At 31.2% G+C, this 22,483-nt stretch overlaps 1 protein-coding gene across 3 annotated transcripts in view; it reads left to right on the top strand.

Moving 5' to 3' along the window:
- LOC139481093 (probable 4-coumarate--CoA ligase 1) overlaps window positions 1-20,413 on the top strand; it is a 38,520-nt gene extending 18,107 nt beyond the window's left edge. The window contains exons 8-12 of one of the 3 annotated variants that reach the window (XM_071264186.1): window positions 10,271-10,368; window positions 12,236-12,377; window positions 14,567-14,649; window positions 16,101-16,269; window positions 19,071-20,413. In XM_071264186.1, coding sequence (XP_071120287.1) covers window positions 10,271-10,368; window positions 12,236-12,377; window positions 14,567-14,649; window positions 16,101-16,269; window positions 19,071-19,177 — 599 coding nt within the window. In that variant the 3' untranslated portion in view covers window positions 19,178-20,413. Of the gene's footprint in view, window positions 1-6,620; window positions 6,719-10,270; window positions 10,369-12,235; window positions 12,378-14,566; window positions 14,650-16,100; window positions 16,270-19,070 lie in introns of all 3 variants that reach the window. The other 2 variants (XM_071264185.1, XM_071264184.1) reach the window with 2 other exon arrangements.
- Window positions 20,414-22,483: the final 2,070 nt, after the last annotated feature.

Here is a 22,483-nt window from a genome sequence, read left to right as displayed (position 1 = left end):
TTATTTTTGTAAAGATTTCAAGAAAGGGGTTAATTCTGGAGCAATTGATAATACCATAATAATCAGATATCCATGAAAACGATTTTTCCTATCATATTAGTGCACTAAATTTAAACAATTCAAATGGAAATATGAAAACATAAGTACACAATCATTGTTTGTAAGAACTATTTATATGGTCTTGTAGTACATGTGCTGCTAATCCTACCTTGTAGGTTTGCATTTTTTTATATTTATTATAGTCTTTGTTTTTTCATGCTTTGTAAATTTAACATGTTGATCTCTAATTTTCAGCCAGCTATAGGTGGAAATTTTTACAATGAAAAGCATACCTTTTATTTTCAATATAACTTAGCATGTATAAAATTCCTAACTTCTTGTACAAGTATGTTTGTTATACATACATTATCTCATGTTTTCAAGTTGTCTCCCTTTCCTGATTTATTGCAAACATACTGTATTCAATATTATTAAATTTATAAATATTTTTTTTTAAACTTTGTACAAGTTCAAAATTTTCAAAAATGTTGAACCTGTTATTTTTGTTGAGCCTGAGACTTTTGTCGCAAAAAGCTCGACATAGGTATAGTGATCCGGTGGTGGCCGCGTAAGCTAACTTCTTAAAAGCTTTATATTTTAAAAGGTGGAAGACCTGGATGCTTCATACTTTGTATAGAGATGCCTCTTGTTACAAAGTGTCCCTCAGTGACATGTCCAATGCCCTTGACCTCATTTTCATGGTTCAGTGACTACTTGAAAAAAAAGTTAAGATTTTTTGTAATGATAAATTCTCTCTTATTATAAGTAATAGGTTAACTATATTTGGTATGTGCGTACCTTGCAAGGTCCTCATGCCCGTCAGACAGTTTTCACTTGACCTTGACCTCATTTCATGGATCAATGAACAAGGTTAAGTTTTCGTCGTCAAGTCCATATCTCAGATACTATAAGCAATAGGTCTAGTATATTTGGTGTATGAAAGGACTGTAAGGTGTAAATGTCCAACTGGCAGGTGTCATCTGACCATGACCTCATTTTCATGGTTCATGCAGTGGTTATAGTTAAGTTTTCGTGTTTTGGTCTGTTTTTCTTATACTGTATGCAATAGGTCTACTATATTTGGTGTATGGAATGATTGTAAGGTGTACATGTCTAGCTGGTAGGTGTCATCTGACCTTGACCTCATTTTCATGGTTCAGTGGTCAAAGTTAAGTTTTTGAGTTTTGGTCTTTTTTTCTTATACTATGTATGCAATAGGTCAACTATATTTGGTGTATTGGAATATTTTATGATCTATGTGTCAGTCGCATGGGTTTTATTTGACCTTGACCTCATTTTCATGGTTCATTGTTCAGTGTTAAGGTTTGGTGTTTTGGTCTGTTTTTCTTAAACTTTAAGCAATTGGTCAACTATATTTGTTGTATGGAAGAATTGGTAGCTATCACCTGCCTGGCATGGTTCATCTGACGTTGACCTCATTTTCATGTTTAGTTTTCTTGGTTAATGTTAAGTTTATGTGACAGTTGTAATAAAGCTTTATATTTAGGACTATCAACATAATATCAATGATAAGTAAAGAAGGCAAGACATTTCATCATCAAATAAAAGACAATTTGACACAAAAGAAGGTATTTGCTTCTTTATTATCTTCTTCTACCTTTTCCGTTGAAAATCATTACTTAAACAATCAAATAACTATACACATAACATGGAAATAATTTCTGTTATATCCAATCTCATTACTACAATAACAAACTAGTTCTGGTTTACTGTTACCAGGCATCCTCATAGGTTGAGATGAAAAAACAATTAGAAATAATGTTTGATTTTCTAGCCTATGGTTTAACGGAGACAAGCCCAGTGTCTCACTATGACCGAAGTCCACCTAAAATAGGAACTGTTGGTCATTTAGTTCCTAACACTAAAGGAAAGGTTGGTCAACATGTGATTACCTGCATTAGTAAATCCTTACACCAATTCACATGCACTCTTTAATTAGAAGTTAGTAATACAAGGTATAATTAAACTTGAACCCCTGTCAGCAAATCTTTATTTTATCTACTTTATACTCAGTTGTTAACATGTTTATCTATCTTCCAATAAAAAAGCATGCATTATTCACCAACTATGTTTAGGAGATAACTGTATTGTATTTTAAGGTCTGACGGCATCAATTGGGGATTTGATGGTAGCAAATTAAGTTTACTGGCAACACGATAGGGGAGACAGTAAACAGGTATTTGCAACAATCAAATCCACTATTGATGCAGTCCGAGCTTAAAATACAATATTGTTATCTCCATTCTAATGAAAATGACAGAAAACAACATTAAAACATGTATTTAAAATCTGTCATATACCATGTGCGATTGCGCTTATGTCCCATAGCATCAATGGTCAACTGATGCCATGTAAATAAGTGACATTATGCAATAACTAGAGGCTCTCAAGAGCCTGTGTCGCTCACCTTGGTCTATGTGCATATTAAACAATGGACACAGATAAATTCATGACATAACTGTGTTTTGGTGATGGTGATGTGTTTGTAGATCTTACTATACTGAACATTCTTGTTGCTACAATTATCTCAATCTATAATGAACTTGGCCCAGTTATAATTACAGTGGAAAATATTTTCTAAAAATTTACAAAAATTTATGAAAAATGCTAAAAATTAACTAAAAAATTTCAGGGCAGAAAGATCTTGACCTGATAGTCAATTTAACCCATGTCAGATTTTCTCTAAATGCTTCGGCTTTTGAGTTATTAGCCAAAAACTGCATTTTACCCCTATGTCCTATTTTTAGCCATGGCAGCCATCTTGGTTGGTTGGCCGGGTCACGCCACACATTTTTTAAACTAGATACCCTAAAGATGATTGTGGCCAAGCTTGGATTAATTTGGCACAGTAGTTTCAGAGGAGAAGATTTTTGTAAAAGATTTCTAAGATTTACGAAAAACAGTTAAAAATTGACTATAAAGGTCCATAACTCCTAAAGGGGTCAACTGACCATTTTGGTCATTTTGACCTATTTGTAAATCTAACTTTGCTGAACATTATTGCTGTTTACAGTTTATCTCTATCTATAATAGTATTCAAGATAATAACCAAAAACAGCAAAAATTCCCTAAAATTACCAATTCAGGGGCAGCAACCCAACAACGGGTTGTCGGATTCATCTGAAAATTTGAGGGCAGAAAGAAATTGACCTGATAAACTATTTTACCCCATGTCAGATTTGCTCTAAATGCTTTGGTTTTTGAGTTATAAGCCAAAAACTGCATTTTACCCCTATGTCCTATTTTAAGCCATGGCAGCAATCTTGGTTGGTTGGCCGGGTCACGCCACACATTTTTAAAACTAGATACCCTTAAGATGATTGTGGCCAAGCTTGGATTAATTTGGCCCAGTAGTTTCAGAGGAGAAGATTTTTGTAAAAGATTTCTAAGATTTATGAAAAACAGTTAAAAATTGACTATAAAGGTCCATAACTCCTAAAGGGGTCAACTGACCATTTTGGTCATTTGACTTATTTGTAAATCTAACTTTGCTGAACATTATTGCTTTTTACAGTTTATCTCTATCTATAATAACATTCAAGATAATAACCAAAAACAGCAAAAAATCCCTAAAATTACCAATTCAGGGGCAGCAACCCAACAACGGGTTGTCGGATTCATTTGAAAATTTGAGGGCAGAAAGATCTTGACCTGATAAACAATTTTACCGCATGTCAGATTTGCTCTAAATGCTTTGGTTTTTGAGTTATAAGCCAAAAACTGCATTTTACCCCTATGTTCTATTTTTAGCCATGGCAGCCATCTTGGTTGGTTGACCGGGTCACGCAACACATTTTTAAAACTAGATACCCCAATAATGATTGTGGCCAAGTTTGGTTTAATTTGGCCCAGTAGTTTCAGAGGAGAAGATTTTTGTAAAAGTTAACGACGACGGACGACGCCGGACGCCAAGTGACGGGAAAAGCTCACTTGGCCCTTCGGGCCAGGTGAGCTAAAAATGAACGTTACAAACGTTGTTGCATTAGAATTAACTGTTTCTGGATATTAAGCTCACTTTTGTTTCTGCAAAACAATAATTTTTTGTAGGAGACATAAGTTCTATTCTGACTTCGTGTACTTGATATCTATATCAACACATGTTAGACTAGAAACAAAATAAACAAAAATTGATTTATTTGTTTTGTCCATTATTTTTTTATTCTTTATATTTCAGCACCTCATTATACTCTTACAGCTAATTTATTTATATTGCCTAATTTTTTGGCATAATTATCTCTTTCTTTTTTTTGGTCAATTTATTCTGCACTTTTTGCTCTATATATAGCCTGTGTTCTGTAAATCCATTTCAGACCATTATGTTTATCAGGATTTACTCTTAAGTTTGTGATAATCTTCCCTTACTTTTTCCATCGAAACTATAACATATGTACTTAAACAAATGAATAACTTTTAATACATCATGAAAATACTTCATGTCATATCCAATCTCATTAGGGCAATAACAAACTAATTATGGTTTACTGTCATCTCAAAAAAAGGTCTAGTTAGTATTCAGATTTGAATGCATTCTTGGTATTATTTTCAAAAGTCTACAGACTACACCAAAACATTATGATTGGCTAACTAGATCTTTAACCCCCAATTCAACATTATTTCCATGTTGTGGTATTAACAATGAAATCCTTTTAGTTTTAAAAGCAAATTGTCTGTTATAAAAATGCAATCTGATTAAATATATATCCTGTGTTCAAGTTTTGCTTACAAGGATCTGAAAACACTCCAATCTACTTTCTCTGTTTTTAAGTCCTTTAGGCATGCTCTGATTTTGAAAATTGATACACACCTTAAAAAATGAGGGTTGGTTGGAGGGGTCCTGATCCCTAAATCCCAGGGTTAAAAACATGAAATCCTGAGGTCCCGAATTTAAAAAAAAATAAATTCTGACATCCCAAAATCCCAAGCTTAAAAACACCAGATCCCGACGTCCAGCAAAAGGTCCTCCCCCCTCAAAAATATAAACACTGAAATTTCAAACCAAGTGTTGTCAGATCCTTGTAAGCAAATCTTGGACACATGATCTGTATTTCAATCAGATTTTTAAAAAGATGCAACATCAAACTTGTTTTGTTTATGTTTTAATACCTGTACGGTCTGTATGTGAATTAACTTTTTAATCAAATTATTCATCCAAGTTTTGCATCGCTTACATAAATAGACCTACCTTATTTAATTGCAAGGTTTTAAAATTGTAGCATGAAAACTGTGAACAGTTAAAGAGATCAATTTGTTTAAAAATAGGGAAGAAGTATTTCAGACAGTTTGTTTTTCAAGGAGTCGAGTTGTTTGTTTGTTTGTTTAGAAGAAAAAGATCAGTTTATAAAAAGAATTAACCATCATCATCAGTGTTCATTTATTGTTGTGCCTGCGACTTAAGTTGCAGATAGCTTGACATAGGGATAGTGATCTGGCAGCTACTGTGGCAGCGGCGTCGTTAGCTCACTTAAAAGCTTAATATTTTAGAAGGTGGAAGACCTGGATGCTTCATACTTTGTATATAGATGCCTCATGTTACAAAGTTTCCGTCAGTCACATTGTCCAATGTCCTTGACCCCATTTTCATGGTTCAGTGAGTACTTGAAAAAAAAGTTCAGATTTTTTGTAATGATAAATTCTCTCTTATTATAAGTAATAGGATAACTATATTTGGTATGTGCATACCTTGCAAGGTCCTCATCCCCGTAGGACAGTTTTCACTTGACCTGGACCTTATTTCATGGATCAGTGAACAAGGTTAAGTTTTGTTGGTCAAGTCCATAACTCAGATTCAATAAGCAATAGGTCTTGTATATTCGGTGTATGGAAGGACTGTAAGGTGTACATTTCCAACTGGCAGGTGTCATCTGACCTTGACCTTATTTCCATGGTTCAGTGGTTACTAAGTATAGTTAAGTTTTTGTGTTTTGGTCTGCTTTTCTTATAATGTATGCAATAGGTCTACTATATTTGGTGTATGGAATGATTGTAAAGTGAACATGTCTAGCTGGCAGGTGTCATCTGACCCTGACTTCATTTTCAAGTTCAGAGGTCAAAGTTTTTGAGTTGTGGTCTTTTTTTCTTATTCTATGTGCAAAAGGTCAACTATCTTAGATGCATGGAAATATTTATGATTTATATTTCAGTTGCCTATAGGTTCTATTTGACCTTGACCTCCTTTTTACAGTTCATTGCTCAGTGTTATGTTTTTGTGTTTTGGTCTGTTTTTCTCATTCTATAAGCAATAGGTCAGCTATATTTGTTGTATGTAAGAATTGTTAGCTGTACATGTCTGCCTGGCATTGTCCATCTGACCATGACCTCATTTTCATATGGTTCATTGGTCGATGTTTAGTTGTCTTGGTTAATGTTAAGTTTATGTGACAGTTGTAATAAAGTTTTATATTTAGGACTATCAACATAATATCAATGATAAATAAAGAAGGCGAGACATTTCAGTGTGTGCACTTTTGTTTATATATTGTTTTTAACTCAAATATATCCCTACCAGGCGTTCTCATAGATTGAGATGGAAAAAAACTTCGAAATAATGTTTAATTTTCCAGCCTATGGTTTAACAGAGACAAGCCCAGTGTCTCTCTATGACCGAAGTCCACCTAAAATAGGAACTGTTGGTCATTTAGTTCCTAACACTCTAGGAAAGGTTGGTCAACATGTGATAACATGCATATGTAAATCCTATTACCAATTAACATGTACTTAAATTCCTTTGTAAACATGCACTCTTTAAGTAGTTATTAATACTCTAGATATATATATTGTTTGATTGTTACAAAATTATATAGATTATATAATCATTTGATAATTCATTTTGATGACCATGCTGACACACAATTCAAAATCTGTCAGTTTTTACTGGTAATTTAGGCAGAGTTATGGTAAGACCCAATCTGGCTCAAAAAGGTGGTCTTATCATACCTTCTCCTTTAGAATAGGACCAGCAGACAATATATTAGACCAAATGTCTTTTTGCAATTAATAAGCACTATGAATTTATATATAAAATGAAAGTAAAATAATTTCAAGGTATAATTGAAATTGAACCCCTGTCAGCATATCTTTATTATACCCCATGCAACAAAAAGATTTTGTTTTTCAAGGAGTCGAGTTGTTTGTTTGTTTGTTTAGAAGAAAAAGATCAGTTTATAAAAAGAATTAACCATCATCATCAGTGTACGAAATTTTCTTTTAGAAATAATGCTTGATTTTCCAGACTATCATGGTTTAACAGAGACAGGCGGAGTGTCTCACCATGACCAAAGTCCACCTGTTGGTCATTTATTAATTAGTTCCTAGCACTCTAGGAAAGGTTGGTCAACACACGCCTTTGTATTTACTTATAAACATGCACTCTTAAAGTAGTTAGTAAAACCCTAGATATATTGTTCGATTGTTAAAAAAATTATATTGATAATAGCTTTATTTCATTTTGATGACACACTAGTTAAGTCTGTCAGTTTGTACTTGTAAAGGCAGAGTTATGAGGTAAGCCCTAATCATTTTTCCACTAAAATTGCAAAAATACTTAATAGGTAGTAAAATTTCTTAATCTTTCCAATCTTTTGTTTAAGTTTTGTTTTTTAATCTGCACTCAGTTCATGTCACAATTATTAAAGTGATAAAAATGTCAAAATTGATAATGGCCAATTAATATTATTTTTCATATCACTAAAAAGGAAAGGCTTAATGATAATATCCACATTAACAATTTCATATCGAATGAATGAATGAATGAATACTTTATTCTCTTAAAACAATTGTTACAGAGAACATATACATATTTACAATATACAAACTTATATAGCATGTGTGAATTACATATACATGATATACATATATAAAGTAATACTTAGAAGTTCTAACCTGGAGGAACGACCTTCTCTTGGACGTTCTTTATATTTACATAGTTTTTCTAAAACAATTACATTGTAGGAAGCAAATAGCTGTTCAAACTTATAAATGTTAACATTTTCGTGACAAAAAGGGGGAAGCAGATTTATTCTTTCATTGATAAAGTAGCTACATGTCATAATATAGTGGTATTCATCACCGATATCCATAGAGTCACATAGAGAGCACACTCTTTCGCTTCTTGGCAAATTGCGCCATTTCCCGGTCTCGACTGGTAATCTATGACTACCACATCTAAATTTACAAAGGATGTACATATAATAGGGTGATAACTCTGAGATATATTTTTCAAAACAAAAATTAGTTTTAAATAATCTATAGCACAATGCCTTAGGAGACTTGAACATTTCTGAATACCAAAATTGTATAAATTGATCCTTAAGTTTCTGTTCAATACACTTTGAAATCCATAATGACGAAAAAACAGTTTGGTTTTGCCAAACATTTGACATACCACAATCATCTAAAATATTCTTTATAAACTTTAACCACTTAGGTTCATAACCATAATCTGTGTAGTAAACATGTAACAATTTATATAATAAAGATGAAAATTTTGTTTCATTTCCTCTAACAAGTCTACACCAGAAATTTATCATACGTATCTTTATTTGTATCGATATAGGAAATATTCCTAGCTCACCATATACAATAAAGTTGGGTGTAGATTGCTTCAAGTGCAATATAATTTTACAAAATCGCAACTGTATACTTTCAAGAACATCTAAATTTTCAAAACCCCAAATTTCTGATCCATATAATATTACAGGTTCTACTAATTTTTTAAACAAATCAATTTGACATTCAATAGATAAGTTATTTCTTCTACATTTCTTCAATAATTCAAACATAGCTTTGGTTGCCTGTTCCTTTAGATACTTTCTTATAGACAAGAATGATCCACTTTTACAAAAAAATATACCAAGATATTTATAATCTTTAACTATTTCAAGCTCATTATTATTCAGATAAAATTTTGTGTGTTTTGACATCCTGCCTTTTGAAAAAACTAAAACTTTAGTTTTCTCTACATTTACTTTAAGTTTCCACATGAGACAATATTGTGAAAAATTATCAAGCATAAGTTGTACTCAGGTCTTCTGCTAATAAAATGGTGTCATCTGCATATAAAAGCAAAAATATTTTTAAATACACTGTAAGTTCATTTTCAGCATCTTTGCTGATAGATTCTAAACCTTTAATATCTTTTGTTTCTAAATATGATTGCAAATCATTTAAATATAGTGAAAATAATACAGGCGATAAATTTTCTCCCTGTCTTACTCCAATTTCAGAGAAAAAGATCTCCGAAGTTTCATTGTTATGTTTAATACATGACTTTACATTTTCATACATATTTTGTATAATTCTTAAAAATTTGCCAGAAATGTTTGTAGCAAAATCATGTTTAAGATATTTTGCTCATTTCTAATTGCATGTTGTCATAAGCCTTGGATTAAGGTTAGATATGAACAATGGTAGTCAAAATTTAAAAGTACTAATATGATACAGATTTCTGTTTTGTGGACATCAGAAAAATATTATTATATAAGAATTTATCATAATTTTTTTTACTTTCATTTTCATCTGGTCCAAAGGACTGGTCTTATAATACCTTTTCCTCTCAAGCAGGCACTATATCAGACCAAAGGTCTTTTATTGATAGCATATCTTTATTTTATCTATCAATATGTTTATCTATGCTTAATACACCAACTATGTTTAAGCGTTTCTGAATTTTTAAGCTCATATTTATGCCAATCTAATGATACCTGCAAAACAATTACTTTTTTTCTGTGACATTAATAATGTTCTGACTCCTTGCAATCTGAGCGTGACATATAAACAACCAATCATAAGGAGGAGCAAGTGTGGGGAACTTAAATTTGAAATAGATAGACTATTTATAGCAATACAATTGTTAGAATAAACCATTAAATAAATAAAAATGAATTTATTTATTTTGTCCATTATTTTCTATTCTTTATATTTCAGCACCTCATTATACTCTTACAGCTACATATTGCCTAATTTTTTGGCATAATTATCTCTTTCATTTTTTTTGTCAATTTATTCTGCACTTTTTGCTCTATAGTCTCTGTTCTGTAAACCCATTTCAGACCATTATGTATGTACATGTAATAATGCTATACACATGTAACTTGCTTTTGTAAAACACTTTCAGCCTAATTAAAATGACCTAGCACTTATTTAAAGTGGTCAAAGGTAACAAGAAGAGAAATTAATAGGTTTTAAGCATTGCCAATTGCTTTTATTTTTCCAGGATATGGATTAACTGAAACCAGCCCAGTTTCTCATTATGATACTTGTCCCTCAAAAGTTGGGACTGTAGGCCATCCTCTTCCTAACACACAATCAAAGGTTTGTGATTGGTTAGGACATAGCTTCTTCTTCTTTCTAATTGGGCGATATCTGTGTTTCTTGATCCCAATAATATCTTCACTGTCATCTAAAATTTATAACTTTCACAACTTGCTTTAATCAATTTGTGAATACTCGTTTTTGGTTCCATGAAAATTACCATTGTTGTCCTTTATCTTTTTTTAGCATACCATGAATGTTATTACAGACCTGCCAACTATCCTGATTTTGGCGGTATCATCCCAATTTTCACGCCTCAACCCGAATCCCCAAATCAGGATTGTCAAACAATTCAAAATCCCAATGTTACTGGGCATACACAGCTAGATATGAGTTTTAAATATCGCAAACTTTCTAGAAATATTAGCATATTTTAGTGTAGAAATATGGAGATGTACTGGTATGAATGCCTATGAGACAACTATCCATTATAGTTCAAATCATAGACAAATGTTGTGTATATAAGGAATAACAGGTTATTATACAGACTTCAACAATGAGAATATCCCATACCATACAGTCAGCTGTAAAATGAAAGCACAGACATGAAAATATGAAAGAAAATCTGAGTGTACAGGGCTAACTTTTGTTTTGAGGTTCTTAACCAATAGCCACTGAATTTTGACACAGAACAGGGCTGGCAAGTTTTAACAAAGTGCAACTGAATTTTGACAAAGTACAGGACTACATAGTCTTAAGAAAACAACAACAGCAACTGAATTTTGACAAAGTACAGGACTACATAGTCTTAAGAAAACAACAACAACAACAGTTTACCTCAATAATACCTGTATTCAAATGAAAGATTTGTAAAAATTGGCACCAAATTAATCTAACAATGTTGTCAGGTTTTTTTACGAAATATATTGTTGCTTATATAATAAATATGATTTTTTCCCACTCAAATGACATTAATATGAAAAAAAGCAATGCATTTGACTTTATCCTTTCAGCTAAAGCATATATTAGACAGTGCTTTCAACAAACAAGGTCTGTTTTGTGGTGTGTCTAAATCAAAATTAAAATATTGTTAACTGGAACTACATTTTTTAATTGTAGCTCTTACATTTTGTTTTGTAGTGGATTTTTAAAAGTTCTCTTATTAATGCAATATTGTTATTTCACTATTCACTACTAATATTTCCTTACTAATATCTCACCGCTTATATATCAAATTTCATTATAATAATATACATTGTTTTGTTGCTATATGTTATGAAAACTGAAATATAATGTTTAGTGAATTTTAAATTAATGACAGAATAATATAAGCCTTTTAATTTACATCAAAACAAATCTGACCCTTGATAGGAAAACAGAAAATCCTAGTCAATTAAGATTGGAGTTGAGTGCACCCACAAGAGCTTAGATCCCTTGGCCACCAAAGCCTCTTGACCAAGTTTAATTGACTTACAAATTGATTACAGTATTAACAACTTAAACCACTCTGCCACTGAAGCCCCTGGACCAAATTGAATTACTTTACAAATTATATACAGCTGATCACAGGGAAAAAAATAAACAAATTATTGTCAAGATTAATTTCTTGTTTTGCATTGTACACAGAAGTTAAGGAAAAGAAAAAATGTATTAACAATGAACTTTAAATTTTATAAAAGTGTCATTAAAGAGTTTAAAGTATATTTTTTATTTAAGCACTAGGAATTTTGTTATTGTCATGGTTTTTTTCCTTTCCAATTTGTGCATCATGAAATATTTATAAAAATGTTCGAAGTGAACAAATTCCAAAAATGAAAATTTATGTAAATTAATTCAGGTTTGTCTAGTTCACTTATACGTTGTTTATAATTTGGTATTCCTATATTTAGCTTTTTTTAATTAACAAGTATACATTATGTACTGATAGGTTATAGATGTGCACTCTGGTAAGACTTTGGGAGCAGGTGAGACTGGGGAGGTGCTCCTAGCAGGACCACAAGTGATGTTAGGTTACCTGAAGAACCAGTCGGCTACAGATGACATGGTGAGAGACGGATGGCTACATAGTGGTAAGCTGGATATTTTATATAAGGTTCAACTAATTGATAGAAACATCATTTATCTTGTTGACTTAGAATGCTAAAGCAAATTCAAAACCACTAGACTAAACCAGACTGGAGCTGGCATGTGAGTAACTGCTAGTAGTCTTAAGTTAATTTATGTATCATAGTTATTATGCTTACTTTCTTCCATCACCCATTCTTACATGGGACTCATACTGAGATTTACTGTGTGTATTGATGTGTATATAAAAAAGAAGATGTGGTATGATTGCCAATGGCCTTATTTATATAAAAAAAAAATGAACGAAAAACAAATGTGTAACACATAAACAAACGACAACCACTGAATTACAGGCTCCTGACTTGGGACAGGTACATACATAAATAATGTGGCCGGGTTAAACATGTTAGTGGGATCCCAACCCTCCCCTAACCTGGGACAGTGGTATAATAGTGCAACAACATGTTTGTTTATTCCACATTAGCTAAAGGTATAGGGGGGTTTGAGATCTCACACAACTTGTTTAACCCCACCACATGTTTGCACCTGTCCCAAGTCAGAAGCCTCTGGTATTTGTTAGTCTTGTATGATTTTTTTTTAGTTTAATTCATTTATATGTTTCAGAGTTTAGTGTGACATCCATTTTCACCGAACAAGTACACATTTTTGTTTAGGGGTCAGCTATAGACCACCTCTGGGCGCTGGATTTTCTTGCTGTGTTGAAGTCCCATTGATTGTCTTATGTTCATATGATGAAATCATAATCTTTCAGTCAGTTTAATTGAAGTCTGGAGCTGGCATGTCAGTTAACTGCTAGTAGTCTGTTGTTATTTATGTATTATTGTCATTTTGTTTATTTTCTTTGGTTACATCTTCTGACATAAGACTCGGACTTCTCTTGAACTGAATTTTAATGTGCGTATTGTTATGCGTTTACTTTTCTACATTGGCTAGAGGTATAGGGAGAGGGTTGAGATCTCACAAACATGTTTAACCCCGCCGCATTTTTGCGCCTGTCCCAAGTCAGGAGCCTCTGGCCTTTGTTAGTCTTGTATTATTTTAATTTTAGTTTCTTGTGTACAATTTGGAAATTAGTATGGCGTTCATTATCACTGAACTAGTATATATTTGTTTAGGGGCCAGTTGAAGGATGCCTCTGGGTGCGGGAATTTCTCGCTACATTGAAGACCTGTTGGTGACCTTCTGCTGTTGTTTTTTTCTATGGTCGGGTTGTTGTCTCTTTGGCACATTCCCCATTTCCATTCTCAATTTTATTAGGCTGTTTTCTCTTCGACACATTCCCCATTTTTATTCTCAATTTTATCTTGGAAGGGATGGGTATCTTTCAGTCCATAATGATTGATGATATTTGCTAGTGAAACTCAGAATAACATTGCTTTCATAAATAAAGCCTCAATTTCAAATACATGAATTAATAGAATATATAAAGATAGGTATAAGTGATTGTCTTTTGAATTACAACCAATTGAAAAACTAAAATTTTTGGGAAGAAGTTAATGCCAAACTTTCTTATTCATTGATTTAGTAGAGTATTTTGTCAGAGGTGTATTTGAGATCTTTTGTAATTTCAGAAATTGTTGTGAGTTATTAATGAGAAAAATATGTGACAATGTAAGGTTTGCAATGAAATAAACTTAATTACTGATTTTCCTTCACCAAATTTTGGGTATCACACTAATAATTACATCTCACATCATCATTTAACCCATAAATGTACGCTTTTTTTCTGAAATCATAGTCTGCTTTAAAAAACATTTGAATAAAGTTACTGGGCTAATATGTTTAATGTATCATTTAGTAAAAAAAAGATAACATTTGTCAACATCCTATTAGTCTGGTCAATAATTACTTTGACTTGTTTTAGCTTCAATACTGGTTTTGTTAGAAAATCCTGGGCTTATGTCACTGATATCCTATATAGGTTTGCTCATTGTTGAAGGACGTATGGTGACCCATATATATTAACATCCTCGTACTTGGGTCTTTGTTAGATATAGTTGTGTCAATAGCAATCACATGATTACTCCCTATTTTTGTACTGCCTGGTTGAAACTTCTGCCTTTACTGAATTCATTTTCGATCAGAATGGATCAGATAGTTTTGATAAGTATATTATGATTAATCTTTCCGGATGATTTTTAAAAGTTTGATAATTGTATAATTAACTTTTTAGGTGACATTGGACATTTTGATGAAGAAGGATATTTTATGATAACAGATAGACTGAAGGAGCTGATTAAATATAAAGGATTTCAGGTAAATTACAGATAGACAATGATAATGCATGTGTAAACAAATATGAAAACAGGTCATTTCTCATAAAAAAAAAAAAAACAGTTAATTTAATTGTGTGCATTGACACAATTGAACTACCAGTTACCTGGATGAATAACTTTCGATAATACATGTTTCATTAAAGCTTTTAACTTTTCTATTACAACATCATCATTTGACAAGTATTTTACAGTATTTACAAACTAGAATGTAATGGTACTCATCACCTTTTTCAGTTTAGGGACATACTCTGATTACAGTTTCTTTTGTTTCTATATGTTGTATGCCATGGATCTGATTCAATGTGCTTACAATGACAGTCATATCTGAATTTTTATTAAAAACATTAAAAGGTAGTATCTGTAAATACGCTCAAAACAGAACTCATTCTTAAATTTTTTTTTAAATTGTTTTATTTGATTTAAAAATTTCAAATCATCATTTACTAATCTACTCCAGAATTTTATGAATCACATTTTCACTTTGAGTTAAATAGGAAATCATCTGAGTTAAAGACATAACAAATGGAAATATTTTTAAAGACCTTGACTGGCTATACAGCCCTTTCACAGTTCGTAAAATAAAGACATAAACCAAGATTTTTATAATCTTTAATTTTATAATTTCTTTGTTACTAAAATCTATTTTTTCGTTTCCTGAAGTAATATTTGAACTTAGGAACTAATTAGATATAAAGTATTTCAGGTTTATGAAAAACAGGTGTGTTGAATTTACAGATCAACCTTTGGTAAATTCACACCTTGTTTATCAATACTCAAACTATGACGTTAGTTGTTATTAGCACCTAGGAAAAATAGTACTTCTATTAGAAAACATATATTGTCGCGTTTATTTAAGTACAAGCAGTGCCTTACCATCTTCAACTTAGTTATTATTAAATTGAAACACTGATACAATAGATTTTTATCAAGCCAGAATTTTAGTTATCATAATATGAGGATCTGATGTGGGTCCTACATTTATTTATTATTTAACGTTTTAGACAATTTTTCTCAGTATTTTATTTATTTTGATCCTTTAATCTCTTTTTTGCAGCAACCCATTATCCTCTATTTATTTATTTTTTAGTCTAATTTTCTATATTCTTTTTTTTTTTTGCCTATTTTTCTCTCTTCTTTGTATTTTTTACCATTTATTCTGTTCTTTTTGACAATTATTCTCTATACTGTAAACCCCATCCAGACCCTCATAATATAACCAAAAGAAATATCCTGCTTAATAACATTAATTTTCATTAAAGATATCCAAAAGAAAAAAACTATACAGAAAATATTTAAAAAAGAGAGATAAATTCCCCTCTCTTTGCCTCTTTAACGACTGTGCTGTATATATAGCCAGTCAAGGTTGTCAAAAAACTCCCATCATCATCATTCCCTTTCCATATTTTTTAATTTTATCGAAATTTATTGTAGGTTGCCCCTGCAGAACTAGAGGCCTTAATTTGTACCCACCCTGCTGTAGCTGATGTAGCAGTGATAGGCATCCAGGCTGGAGAAGATGTGGGGGAGGTACCTAAGGCCTATGTTGTACCTAAACCTGGGGTAACATTGACGGAAGAGGATATTACACACTTTGTAGAGGGTAAGATACACATGTCAAAACTAGTATTACTGTATTAGATTTTTTAAACCCCTAAAAAAGTTGTGAAGGTTAAAGGCATCAGTATACAGGTTCATTTGTCTGTCCAGACTAAGACTAATATAAGATAAGGAATGTGGTATGATTGCTAATGAAACATAAACTGTCAACCGAGTGACATTGATTTAAGAAACTATAGTTGACTTATTTCTGACTTCAACAATGAGAAAAAAACCCTACAGTAAAGTAGTAAAAGAAAAACCACTTCTGTCCCATTCTGTCTCCTTATACAGCAGCTTTGTCAGAAATCCAATATATCAGCTTTGACCCTAGTATAAGTGGGATGATTTAAAAAGTAATGCTATGTTTCTTTTATTTGAATAACATAACTTTTAATTTTGAAAAATATTTTCAGAATCTTAAGCTGACTGGATCTCCTCCATAATGTTTTCCAAATATTACATGAAAGTTGACTTTTTATACGACCGCAAAATTTGAAAAATTTTTCGTCGTATATTGCTATCACGTTGGCGTCGTCGTCGTCGTCGTCGTCCGAATACTTTTAGTTTTCGCACTCTAACTTTAGTAAAAGTGAATAGAAATCTATGAAATTTTAACACAAGGTTTATGACCACAAAAGGAAGGTTGGGATTGATTTTGGGAGTTTTAGTCCCAACATTTTAGGAATTAGGGGCCAAAAAGGGCCCAAATAAGCATTTTCTTGGTTTTCGCACTATAACTTTAGTTTAAGTAAATAGAAATCTATGAAATTTTGACATAAGGTTTATGACCACAAAAGAAAGGTTGGGATTGATTTTGGGAGTTTTGGTTCCAACAGTTTAGGAATTAGGGGCCAAAAAAGGGCCCAAATAAGCATTATTCTTGGTTTTCGCACAATAACTTTAGTTTAAGTCAATAGAAATCAATGAAATTTAAACACAATGTTTATGACCACAAAATGAAGGTTGGTATTTATTTTGGGAGTTAAGGTCCCAACAGTTTAGGAATTAGGGGCCAAAAAGGGACCCAAATAAGCATTTTTCTTGGTTTTCGCACCATAACTTTAGTATAAGAAATCTATGAAATTTAAACACAAGGTTTATGACCATAAAAGGAAGGTTGGTATTGATTTTGGGAGTTTTGGTCCCAACAGTTTAGGAATAAAGGGCCCAAAGGGTCCAGATCTAAACTTTGTTTGATTTTATCAAAAATTGAATAATTGGGGTTCTTTGATATGCCGAATCTAACTGTGTATGTAGATTCTTAATTTTTGGTCCCGTTTTCAAATTGGTCTACATTAAGGTCCAAAGGGTCCAAAATTAAACTTAGTTTGATTTTAACAAAAATTGAATCCTTGGGGTTCTTTGATATGCTGAATCTAAAAATGTACTTAGATTTTTTATTATTGGCCCAGTTTTCAAGTTGGTCCAAATCGGGGTCCAAAATTAAACTTTGTTTGATTTCATCAAAAATTGAATAATTGGGATTCTTTGATATGCCAAATTTAACTGTGTATGAAGATTCTTAATTTTTGGTCCCGTTTTAAAATTGGTTTACATTAACGTCCAAAGGGTCCAAAATTAAACTAAGTTTGATTTTAACAAAAATTGAATTCTTGGGCCTCTTTGATATGCTGAATCTAAACATGTACTTAGATTTTTGATTATGGGCCCAGTTTTCAAGTTGGTCCAAATCAGGATCCAAAATTATTATATTAAGTATTGTGCAATAGCAAGATATTTTCAATTGCACAGTATTCAGCAATAGCAAGAAATCTTCAATTGCACAGTATTGTGCAATAGCAAGAAATCTTCAATTGCACAGTATTGTGCAATAGCAAATATTTTCAATTGCACAGTATTGCACAATAGCAAGAAATATCTAATTGCACAATATTGTGCAATAGCAAGAAATTCCAATTGGATTTCAATTGGAGTTATCTTTCTTTGTCGAGAATAGTAGTTGAATCAACTTAAATCATTGTTTTATACAATATACAATGTATATTCACTTTTACTACCAACTGATAGATTAAAACAATCTTTACCATTCAGTGATAACAAGCACTTTTTTTTACATTTTAATATTTTATGATGTATTTAAATGAGTAGTTATTGTTGCAAACTTCATTAGAAATTTGAATTGAGATCAGTTTTGAAATAAGGGAAAGGGGGATGTGAAAAAAAAATTGGAGGGTCAATTTTTTTCATTTCAGATTTCATAAATAAAAAGAAAATTTCTTCAAACATTTTTTTGAGATGATTAATATTCAACAGCATAGTGAATTGCTCAAAGGCAAACATTTTTTTTTAAGTTCATTAGACCACATTCATTCTGTGTCAGAAACCTATGCTGTGTCAACTATTTAATCACAATCCAAATTTAGAGCTGAATCCAGCTTGAATGTTGTGTCCATACTTGCCCCAACCGTTCAGGGTTCAACCTCTGCGGTCGTATAAAGCTGCGCCCTGCGGAGCATCTGGTTGTATGATGTTGATATATATGCATGTGTTCAAGAATTTGCTAATTTGAAACTTTTACAAGTTATGTCCCTTTGATCATTCTTCATAGGAAAAACTTAAAGATCTTGTCAGCAACTTTGTAAACATGCTTTTAAGGATTGAAATGAGTGGTGTTAGATCATGATTCTAAGACATATATAATTGCATTCCGAACATATTTCTCTTTTTTTCTCTTTGAACTCATAAAAATCAGTAATACATTTTTTACGGTCATTTTCATTTAAAAAATGAAATGACAAATGTACATATAAAAATGCATTTAAAATATTTTATTTATTACAGCAAATGTGGCACCCTACAAGAAGTTAAGAGGAGGTGTTAAGCTTATTGATAGCATACCAAAAACTGCTAGTGGTAAAATTCTCAGGAGGGAAGTCAAAAATATGTGATGGAATGGAAACAGATGGTTGTTAAATGTTTTACTCCCAGTGAATTTGCATGGAAAATACAGATTGTTCTTTAAATAAAAAGTATATTGTTTCCTATAGAATATGAACTGCACAATGTGTATATGGTTTTCAAGGGAAATATTTATGCAAACTGTCTGTTACTAAACAAAAACTCAACAGATTGAAAAATAGTTTAAATATTTTGATTAAATTAAAAAGCCCATTAGAATAATATTTTAAAGTAATGATGTTGTTTCACAGTAATCCAAAGTTCCAAACAGATGCTGGATTCACAAAAAAATAGATAGTGTTAAGCATTTCTCAATAAATTGAACAAAATAGAATAAATCTTTAAGATTGATTATTGACAGAGTTTGATAAAAAAAAAATCACAGTTTAATTTAGAGGAGATTTTTTTTACGAAATTACATATTTTCTTAATGCTGGTCATCAGATTGTTGAAACACAATTTATCATGTGGAAATGCTCTCCAAAAAATAAATTGTTATTGCTTAAAACCTTTGTAGTTGATACTGTTTTGTTTTTTTGCCATTTTCAGAAAAGTTCAATACACTTGTGGCAAATATCAGGATAAATATAACCAACTCTCTGTATATGTAATAAGTTGAAAATTAATATATGTACTTTGCTTCCATATTTTCATATATTTTAAGGCCAGTGCTATTTTTTATGAAAAACAAAAAGACTAAAACACTGATTTGAAAAGACATAATATAAAACTTTGTCAGTTAAATGACAATAAAAAAAAAGCCAAATGTTTATATTATACCAAAGAAAGATGTTACTTTATGAAATCCAACCACTATTTAAAAATAGAAAAAACTAAGAACACAGGTAAATATTGTGTTTAAAATAGATTAGATTTTTTACTGTGACTATTCATTTCTATTTTATTGTATCTTAAAAGGTTAGATATTCAGTTTTGTTTACTGCAGTATTCTGATCTATTCCATCAAGGCAGTGTGAAGGAAAACACTTATAATTTTACAATTATTTTTTATATATTTCTGAATAAGCAATTTTCACACAATGTATGTGCAGGTCATGATGCTGTGTTTGTACAGTAAAGTAAGCAAGAGAGTCTTACATTTTTAGATAGTTTGTCACTTGATCATTTTGTATACCTTATAAACTGTTTATTTGTAAGTTAGAAGTTTAAAAGGAAATCTTATTTCTTCACTTCGTAAAGTGAACTCTGTTCATTTATAGAAAGAATTTTTTTTTAATGAATTAAGACTGAAACTGAAAGATGATTTCATTTGAGAATACTATTATAGTCCCTCTATGTTATTATATATGTTTCTAAGATGAACCTTTCAATTAGATAGGAAATTTACCGAACAGCTCTGGAAGAGCTACAACTTTTCATGTATTTTAGGATTGAAAAAAGAAAAAAAAGCTTGTTAACAACCCTATAATATAAGTTTAATGTTTAGATAGTGGATTTGTAAACCTATGATTGCTATTACAGAAAATGTAAGATATAATTCAATGAGACAACAGTCTAATGACACAGAAACCAGAGGACATCTAGAGGTCAATATATTATGGTTTCTTTATTTTCTATTCTCACCTACATTTAATAAATGGACGACCTATAATACCTATCATCAACTAATATGGTATTTATATATTATGATTTTTTTATTATCTTAAGATTTTAGAAAGAAGAGGGAGTATCTTAGTGGCTGAAATATCATGAAAGGGCGTCATCATGGTTCTCCCTCTACCTGACCTATAAAAACCATTCCCAGTTGTCAAGCTTGATATGGGAAATCACAAACATAATGATCAAAGCTAAATTTAAGAAAATAGTGATAAAGAATATAATTAATTGAAGTGTTTAAAAATGATGCAAGCTGCAATTGATTTGGTTTTTTTTATAATGAATTTTAAGAGAGGGTGGAACCCTTTCATTTCAATTTACAAACTAAATTTACAGTTTAACTCTACAGTAATGTTTGTATTATAGATGAATTATGAAAAGATGATTTATTAAACTTTTGTTTGAATCAATGTACATATTTTAATGTCCTAAATTACAGAATTAAATGATACGGTTTCAATAAATAAAAATGGGTGATAGGTGATATTCAACGAATACCGGTAGATATACATTGTAATTTGAATTTCAAATTGATATTGTGTATTTTTTATATCAAAAATACCTTAAATTGATAAATATATGTATTAATTATTGGTACACAAAAAAAGTAGAATTTCCACACCACCATAATACATACCTCTTTTAATGAGGTTAAAATCCGGATTTATTGACTTAAGAAAAACTAATTATCACTAAACCAAAGGTCGTTTTTGCAGTATATATTGCTTTGCTTTTTTATACCCTTTCGTGGTGTTTATCAGTATTTTATCTCTAATGTCATGATAGCACTATTTCACTTTTAAATGCTATCCATAAGTAATAAATATGAATAAGGTTGTTGACCTGTCTGAACTGGCATGCATCTGTCACATTCATGATAGCACTATTTAACTTTTAAATGTTATCCATAAGTAATAAATATGAATAAGGTTGTTGACCTGTCTGAACTGGCATGCATCTGTCACAAAATCTATCCAGATTTTTCAGTGTACTAAACTAGTACAGATTTCCGTTTAGGGGCCAGCTAAAACACACCTCTGTGAGCGAGATTTTATAAATTTATGTCAGCAATGCAACAACCAAACAAGATAAGATGTCACTTATTAAAAGTTCATATATTTTACAGTAAGTCGCAACATGTGACTTATGGAAGCTCTGAATGCTTTATGCATGGTATTTTGTGTTGCTGATGTTGTCTCAAGGTTCTGAAATTAAAATTCAATTGAGATTGAAATGAAGGAAAGTATTTCTTTCAAAATAATGCTCTTCCGCATTACAGTATTAAATGGATAAATATTTTGATATTTTTTTTTGTTTACCGTTAAATATGAATTTTATCATGAAACTTAGAATTAATATTTTATTATGATACTTTTATACATTGTTGATTAATATGTGTTTTTTTTTCCATTTCAAACTATAACCAGCAATATATGTATAGTTGCACAAGTTTGATTAATTAAATCAATTGTATAGCATCTGAGAAACAAGGTTGAGGTGAAGTAAAATAGCATGTTTTCATTTATTTAAGGATCATGAATACTTCATTTTGTATAATCTTTAACTTTGACCTTTTTCATGGTTCATTGGTGGTTATGTCTGATTCTTGAATACTATTAACAAAAAGTCAAATTATATTTGGTGTATTAAATCTGTATCAATGTGTATTAACAATTGTA

The sequence above is a fragment of the Mytilus edulis genome, chromosome 7 (genome assembly GCF_963676685.1).
Source record: "Mytilus edulis chromosome 7, xbMytEdul2.2, whole genome shotgun sequence".
Lineage (NCBI taxonomy): Eukaryota > Metazoa > Mollusca > Bivalvia > Mytilida > Mytilidae > Mytilus > Mytilus edulis.
Note: the sequence above shows the minus strand (reverse complement) of the source record. Positions and strands in the feature narration are given on the sequence as shown.